General features: G+C 41.0%; 1 protein-coding gene across 1 annotated transcript; it reads left to right on the top strand.

Moving 5' to 3' along the window:
- The first annotated feature begins 6,115 nt into the window (after positions 1-6,115).
- Positions 6,116-7,648, top strand: LOC127329690 (uncharacterized). Its single transcript, XM_051356163.1, has one exon. The coding sequence runs from the start codon at positions 6,116-6,118 to the stop codon at positions 7,646-7,648; it is 1,533 nt and encodes a 510-aa protein (XP_051212123.1).
- Positions 7,649-8,529: the final 881 nt, after the last annotated feature.

The following is an 8,529-nucleotide window of genomic DNA, read 5'->3' as shown; positions in this document are numbered from 1 at the left end:
AAAAAGGATATCTTAAATTTATGTAAAAGTGGATGTGTCTAGATAGAGGTAGAATTTCGGATAGGGATTTGGTGCCCATGGGCACCAATGCTCCCTTCACTTTCAGATTTTTAATTTTTTTAAAATCTCACACTTCTATTTTTCCAAAAAATTATGGCATTAAATATGTAGATATATATGTATAGGAGGAGTCTACGCAAAAAAGTCCCGGCAAAAAATAATTTAAATTTTGAAAAATATAAAATAAACAAATTTCTGACAAAAGACATACTATTTTAATACTATTGTACTACCATTTACTGTCACAAATTTGTCTTTTTATATTTCCCAAAATACAACGTAATTTTTAACGTGACTTTGTTCATACACCCATACTGTACATATCTATCTATATATTTGACACCATAATTTTTAGAGACACATAGGTGTGAGGTTTTAAAAAAATTAAAAATCTGAAATTGAAGGAGCACTGATGCCCATGTGTCAAAGACACTTTTTGTAGAATTTCTTTTCTATGTATCCCAGACAGATACATATTTCTCCTCAAAATTGGCACACATAAATATAAAAGCTATATGTATCGTGCATGGTATCTTGAAATTTTCTACTCCTAGCCTTTTTTGGTTTACCGTTGTATCGTATCCTCTGTTTAATTAGCACAAATGCAACAGTACAAATCACGCATGAAATTCCACCAGTAGCAAAGAAGCAAGTCCATGTCCCAAGGCTGAGTTCGATTTCAAAACTGAGTCCATGTATTCTTTGATTTCCTGCCTTGCGCTTGACCGCGTAGCTAGCGATCGCGGGCACGCAAATCGAGATGCGGGAGCGGTCGATTCAAATGGTGCGAGCTGGGCGGAACGAGCTCACTTACTGCAAAAAACTGCAGAGGGACATAGATGGTTGTACTCGGTCCGTTGAGCATCCGACGGTAGCAGCGTCATCCCCTTTGCTCGTCATTGCCCTTCGACCGCGAAGCTCTCCGGCAGGCTCAGGAGTCAACCACGTCGGCGATTTCTCTCCCAACAAGCTGTTGTGCCGTCCTGGTCGCGGCACTCGACCTCTGCGTTGCCGCTGCTCCGGTGCACGCCAGCTGCGTCCTCCAAGAGAAGGAGCGAGTGTCGGTCAGGTTGCCGAGCTCGACCTCAGTGTTGTCGCTTGCACTACGTCAGGTGCTAGAATTGCCGGCACTTTCTTGCCGGCATTTTTCAAATGTGCCTGCATTTGTAATCTTTGCCGGCATTTTTTGGGTCTGTGCCAGTAATTCTCATCGATTTCTCGGCATTTTTCAAAATATGTCGGTAATACCTATTTTTACCGGCACTTTATCGAGTGCCTCCAGTTGTATTACCGGCAAATCTTCAAAAGTGCCGGCAATGCTCAGTATTACCGGCACTTTATCGCAATGCCTCCAGTTGTTTTCGTGGCAAATCTTCAAAAGTGCCGGCAATGCTCAGTATTACCGGCACTTTATCGATATGCCTCCAGTTGTTTTCGTGGCAAATCTTCAAAAGTGCCGCCAATGGTCAGTATTACCGGCACTTTATCGATATGCCTCCAGTTGTTTTCGTGTCAAATCTTCAAAAGTGCCGCCAATACTCATTACAGGCATACAGGTAAGTGCCAGCAATTTCTTTCGCTGGCATTTCTTAAAAAGTGCCGGCAATGCATCACAGACATAGCAGACATACAAAAGCATCACAGGCCACAGACATAGCAGTAAGATGCATAGCAGTTCAGCAGTAAGACATAGCAGGCATTACATACAAAAGCATGTCAGGCATTACATACAAAAGCATCACAGGCATTATAATGCCCACTGGTAGGCATCAAAAGTAGTTCAGCAGTTCAGCACTTACTTCAGCAACTTAGACAACTAACAGTTCATAACTTCAGCAACTTAGACAACTAATAGTCCATAACTAACTGGATGACTCAGGGAAGTTGAGCACTTACTCTGATGACTCAGATGAATCAGAGTCATCAGGTACACTATGGATCATCAGACCAAGCTTACCTTTCATGTCAACGTAGAATTCAAAGATGCAGATGGCTCCTTCTTTGATCTCATAAGTCTTCATAGCCTTTGACCAACCAGTTGCTATGATTGCATTCTTGGCCTTTCCCTTTGCCATCTTCATGGTCACTTTAAAGCATGCATCGCTGTCGGTGTACTCTAGAGCAACAGTAACAGCATTGTCTGGAGCATGGTCAATGAACCTTTTCAGGTACTTGTCAGTGAACTTTTTCCAATATCCTGTCAACCATACAATGTATACAATCAGTTCCAATCAGCAACAGTAATAGCATTCTTATAGTACTCAACAGTAATGAAGGTTAGGTTTTGTATTTTTACCAGCTTGCATTTATTGTTTATCACTGCTGACTTGGTCATCCTGTAGACATAGTACTGAAATTCCTCTGTTGGGAAGTGGTTGCAGTGCTCATTAAGGAAATTGACTTGACCTTTTGTCAAGTACATGTCATTTCCAAACATGCAGTGCTCATCAAAATCATGGCTCCCACTTACCAGTGGCCCTAGTTGTAACAAAGAGATATGTCATTGTTAAGTAATGGAAGCCTACATTAGTAAAAATAAATAAATAACCACATTGATGTTAACCAACATTGATGTTGATGTTCTTTATATAAGCATTGATGATGATGTTAACCAACAGGAAGAAGAAGGAATCAAATGCATGTTCATACCTCTGAAGATCCCAAAGGAATGACAGTCACATTCAGACTTGTCACATTCAGACATGGCAGCATCTGAGCTTGAAGAACTGGAGTACAAGCTTGGATCACTGTCAATTTCAATTGGATTGTCTTTTGTGGATCCCATCTAGAAGGTTGAAGTTATAATATTAATAGACAACTCAAATTAATATCAAAACAATATGAAGACAGACAGACAGTAATGCATTTTAACTGAAGAGAGTATAGCAACTAGATCTGTTTATCCTTTGTTCAGATTGTTGAGAATGAAACTATATATGAACAACTAGAGGAAGACAGTAATGACAGACAGACAGACTGCATTAGTCCAATCTGTTTATCCTTTTTCATCCTTGCATGCGTTTGTTTGCTTGATTAGATCTGTTTCCACCACTGTAAATACTTTTTTAGGGTTCATATCGTCTTCTATTTTCTGATAGGTTCAAATGGATCAAGGAAACTGTCAGTTCTGCCATCAGCCTATGGACAACTGCAAGTATTCAAACAGGCGTGCTACATCATTCAAGATCATCATGCAAGAGGACTATGATCACTTTGCGGTATGCAATTCCTTGTACAGACTGTTTAATTTCTATTTATCTGCAAGACTAATCTCACATTGCATTTCATGCTTGAACAGACTGTTCCTTGTTACTTCAAGGAAAAACTGAACAAGTACAGTGACAAGTGGTTGCATGCTCTTGCTGCTGGCCACAGGCTCGATTTCTACTTAGAGAAGACAACAAAGTCCACAACCATGTGTGGCCCCTGGTGGTCTTTTCTTCTGATGTCACACCTTGTTGATGTCAACGATGTTGTCACCTTCAAGTTACCTACTGAAGATGACAGTGAAGATGTGATTTCTGATGAAGATGCAGAAGGCATGGAGTATGAAGAAGAGGCTGGTGATGGCATCTTCCAAGTAACTGTTGCAGATCCTGATGGAAACCAAAAACCCTTCTATCTTATGAATGGTATGTACATGACTCCTTTGGAAACTTGTTCAGACAATTAGTTTGTTTATTAATTTGTGTTCACTGTTTTATAAATTTGTGCAGGACCAATTTATGTACCTGAAGAGATCAGAGGCACACTTTACAAGACAGTTTTCTCAAACATGCATACTGTTGGTGAAGCAGACATGACTGAGATAGTCTGGGAAATGTACAAGGATGCCTCAAAAGATGTGGACTCAATTGATGAGCTTCAGTACATTGTTCACAGAGTTGATGCAGTTGATGCTACATCAAAATGCTTGGTAATCTCCATGTCTCAAAAACCTTGTTCATACAGTTCCTGCAGTTCATACAGTTCATACATTTCACATTCAGTATTGCTTAATGCTCTATTCATGTGGTTTCTATTGCAGGCACTGCCAGAGAACCTTGTCCATGGTTACAATTACCCAAAGAGGGGAATTGCAAGGTTTTCTAGCAGGACTATGAGTGAAGACATTGCTGGGCATTACTTCATTCAAACTGGGGTCTTGGGCAGGCTGGCCGTCTGGCTGAATGGAGAAGACATGGACAATTTCTGTGAGGCCAACTCCATAGTTCAAGGCTCTCTTCTTCTGATCAGGGTTGATATGATGCAAGACTACATTGGTGTCTCTGTCCACAAGATAGAAGACATCTAATGCTATGCTGATTCAAGATGGTTGCTGACTGAAGATGCTTTAGTTTATGTTGGTGCTTTTGACTGTAGTTTGTGCAATATGTAATTACTGTTAGTTTGTGGAAGACATATTGTTGGTGGTTACTTTTGTTGATGTGCTGCTATGGCACACATCCTCTTGTTGCCTAATGTTGATGTGCTACTATGGAACACATCTTGTTGGTGTTTACTTTAGTTGATGTGCTGCTTATGTAAGACCTGATGATGGCATGATCAAATATGTGTGTTATTACTATGTGTTAGGAAGTTAACTGAATTTGTATTACTATATATGTCAATGCAAGAATTCCTAATGCACTTGTGCTTTCATCACATTTGCATTGAATTTTTCTTGCAACAATAGCTGCTGCATTTTTTGAAACTTCTGTTGTTCTTTTTGCACAAGATGTACAATTGATCTTGTACTTGTTGCTTCTACTGCTAGCTTGGTTAACTTGGTCCTAGCAGTAGAAGCAACAGGCAAAAGTACAAGTTTTATTAGAACCCTCTTATAAAGCCAACCTCTGCATTGCTTTTAAAAATGTTTAAAACTTTTTACCAAATGGTGATTCACTTGCATTCAAAGTAACTGCTCAACATGTGTTTTGGTCAGATAAATGGATGAACTGCTTATGCAGTAGTGATTCCCTTGATATGTTTATAAACATGGATAGAAACCAACTTAAACATGGATTTTACCACCTCTGCAACTCAAAGCTTTCACCAACTTAAGCTTTTTAAACATGGATTTTGTTTTCACTCTCCACATCTGCAACTCAAAATGTTTTACCAAATGGTCCTTCCACGGAACTCATTTTTACCAAATGGTCCTTCCACCTCACTCAAAACGTTTCCTCTCTGGTTTTCCTTCGTCGTTTTCCTTCGTCGTTTTCCATCGTCGTTCTCCTTCGCCGCCGCTCTCCTTCGCCGCCGCCGATCTCGTCCGCCGCCGCCGATCTCGTCCGCCGCCGCCCTCCTTCGCCGCCGCTCTCCTTCGCCGCCGCCCTCCTTCGCCGCCGCCCTTCTCCGCCACCTCCGCCCTCCTCCTCCTCGGCCTTCCTCCTTCGCCGCCACCCTCCGCCGCCGCCGCCCTCCTCCACCGATCTAGATCTCCTCCACCTCGGCCCTCCTCCACCCATCTAGATCTCCTCCACCTCGGCCCTCCTCCACCGATTAGGGTTGCGGATTCTGCGTGGCGACGACAACCCCTAGGATCCGCGTGCTGACGGCAACCCTCCAGAAGCCATGGTGGATCCTAGTGGAGTTGAAGCCATGGTAAATCCTAGTGGAGTTCAAGCCATGGTGGATCCTAGTGGAGATGAAGCTAAGGTTGATCCGCGGCGCTCATTTCTCCGTCGATTCAGGAACTCAAACAACACGGAGGCGAGTTCGTCTGGTACGTGTGAATCGAACCTCCAACTACAAATTCCTGTATCACTGGTTTGCTATAAAGTGACTATGATTTGCTGGTTTGCTTGGATACTTGGATTGCTCTAGTACTGGATTGTAGTTGCTGGATGCCTGGATTGCATGCTAACATTCCTGTATTACTTGGTTAATTGATTGCATGCTAACATTCCTGTATTACTTGGTTAATTGATTGCTTGCTAACCTTCCTGTATTACTTGGTTAATTGATTGCTTGCTTGATTACTGGATTACTGCAATGTATCAATTAATGTAAGATGGCTTAGTTCATTACTGGATTCTATTTAAACTCTAAGTTTTACTAAAAAACAGTAAAAATGGATAAGAATTGGATGGAAGCTTCAAGGTCTTCAGATGAGTATGCAGCTGGAGTCTACTTATTCTTGAAATTTGCTCTAAGAAATGAAGAGAAAGACAGTAAGATACTGTGTCCATGTAAAAACTGTGGGAACAAGTTCTGGTATGATGTAGAAACTGTAAATGATCATCTAATCTGTACTGGTTTTATGCCTGGATATAAAACCTGGTTGTTTCATGGGGAACAAGCTGTTAAAAATGATCTTGACACACAATCTAGCTCTCCAGAAGATACTAGTAATGTTAGAGATGAGATTGACAAGCTACTGTTAGATGGGTTTGACATGTACAATAGAAGTTCATTGCATTCAGAAAAAGAAGAAGGGAGTGAAGATGATAGTGAAGATGAAGATGTCGAATCATACAAGAGGTTAGTCAATGATGGTGGCCAGCAGTTGTACCCAGGATGCAAGAAATTTTCTAAACTGCAGTTTCTAGTAAGATTGCTCAATATTAAAAATGTCAGGGGAATGACAAATGTTGCATTTGAAGATATGCTGACACTGTTCAGGGAAGCACTACCTGAAGGACATTCTCTGCCTAAGAAATTTCATGAAGCAAAGCAGTATATCAGAGGAGTTGGTCTTGCATATGATACTTATGATGCCTGTTTCAATGACTGCATAATTTTCAGAGGCATCCATGCCAAGGCCAATGTCTGCCCAGTTTGCAAAACAAGCAGGTGGAAGACTGTAAGAAGTGTAGTAGGTGGGAAGAGAATCAGTAGGGTGGCAATGAAAGTTATCAGGCATTTCCCACTGAACAAAAGAGTCAGGAGGTTGTTTATATCTAACAAAACAGCATCTCTGATGAGTTGGCACAATGATGGGAGAACCAAAGATGAAGTAATGAGGCATCCAGCTGATTCACCTGCTTGGAAGAACTTTGACAGCAGGTACAGGTCGTTCAGCAAAGAACCAAGGAACATCAGATTTGGATTAGCTACAGATGGATTCAACCCTTTCAGGAATATGAACTTGTCTTACAGCATCTGGCCTATAATTCTGATCCCATACAACTTCCCTCCTTGGATTTGCATGAAGGAGACCAACTTTATCTTGTCTGTCATTGTACCAGGAAGGAGATCACCAGGGAAAGACATTGATGTATACCTGCAACTAGTAATTGATGAGCTACAGGAGTTGTGGCACCATGGAGTTCTGGTATATGATTCTCATTTCGGTAAAAAGTTTAGAGTCCATGCTGCACTGCTCTGGACCATCAGTGATTGGCTAGGCCGTGGAATATTGAGTGGTGAAAGCATTGTTGTCTGTTCTCATTTCCTATTAGGAACTTGTTCTAGAAGGTTGAAGCATGGACACAAAGCATGTTTTCTAGGTCACAGAAGGTTCTTGTCAATGAATCATCCATTCAGAAGTGATGAGGAATCTTTTGATGGGACAACTGATTTCAGGGAACCTCCAGTGCAGCCTACAGGTGAAGAAATTTCTACTATGACAATGGATATCCAAACTGCATATGGAAAACTGTAGAAGCAAAAGAGGATTGGAAGGAAGAAAAGGAATAGAGGTGAAGTGGATGAGGATTTGGAGAATATGGAGGAAGTACATACTATTGAATCAACTTTTAAGAAGAGAAGCATTTTCTTCCAACTAGAGTATTGGAAATTTTTGCTTGTGAGGCACAACTTGGATTCAATGCACATTGAGAAGAATTTGTTTGACAATGTACTCAACACTTTGCTTGATGTGGATAAAAGGTCAAAAGATAATGCAAAAGCTAGGATGGATATGAAGAGAATGAAGATTAGAGAACATTTGCATATTGATGAAACACAAGAAAAACCTGACTTGCCAGAGGTAGTGTACTACATGGAGTCATCAAAGAAGAAGCTGTTTTGTGGACTGGTGAAAAATGTGAGATTTCCAGACAACCATGCTTCCTCAATGTACAACAAGGTAAGGTTAGAGGAAAACAAGTTTGTTGGGCTGAAAACTCATGATTGCCACATTTTGTTTGAAGAAATCTTACCTCTGGCTGTAATGAAGACATTGCCTGAAGAAGTTGCATTGCCCTTAGTGAAGCTTGCCAAGTGCTTCAAAGTCATTACTTCGAAGATCGTCAGCAATAAAGAAATTGCAATTGTTGAAGAACAGTTGCCAGAGATATTATGTCAACTTGAGAAGATTTTTCCTCCAACGTTCTTCGACATAATGGAGCACCTAGTTATACATCTCCCAGCTGAAGTGAGACTTGCTGGGCCTGTTCAATTCAGGAACATGTGGTCCACCGAGATGTTTATTGGCAACATGAAAAACTGGGTACACAATAGAAGCCACCCTGAAGGATCTATTGCAGAGTCATATTTGTTCGATGAGTGTTTGACATTTTGCTCTAGATATGTGGATGATTG

Source organism: Lolium perenne, chromosome 2 (assembly GCF_019359855.2).
Source record: "Lolium perenne isolate Kyuss_39 chromosome 2, Kyuss_2.0, whole genome shotgun sequence".
NCBI classification, from domain to species: Eukaryota; Viridiplantae; Streptophyta; class Magnoliopsida; order Poales; family Poaceae; genus Lolium; species Lolium perenne.
This window is presented reverse-complemented; position numbering and strand designations above follow the sequence as displayed.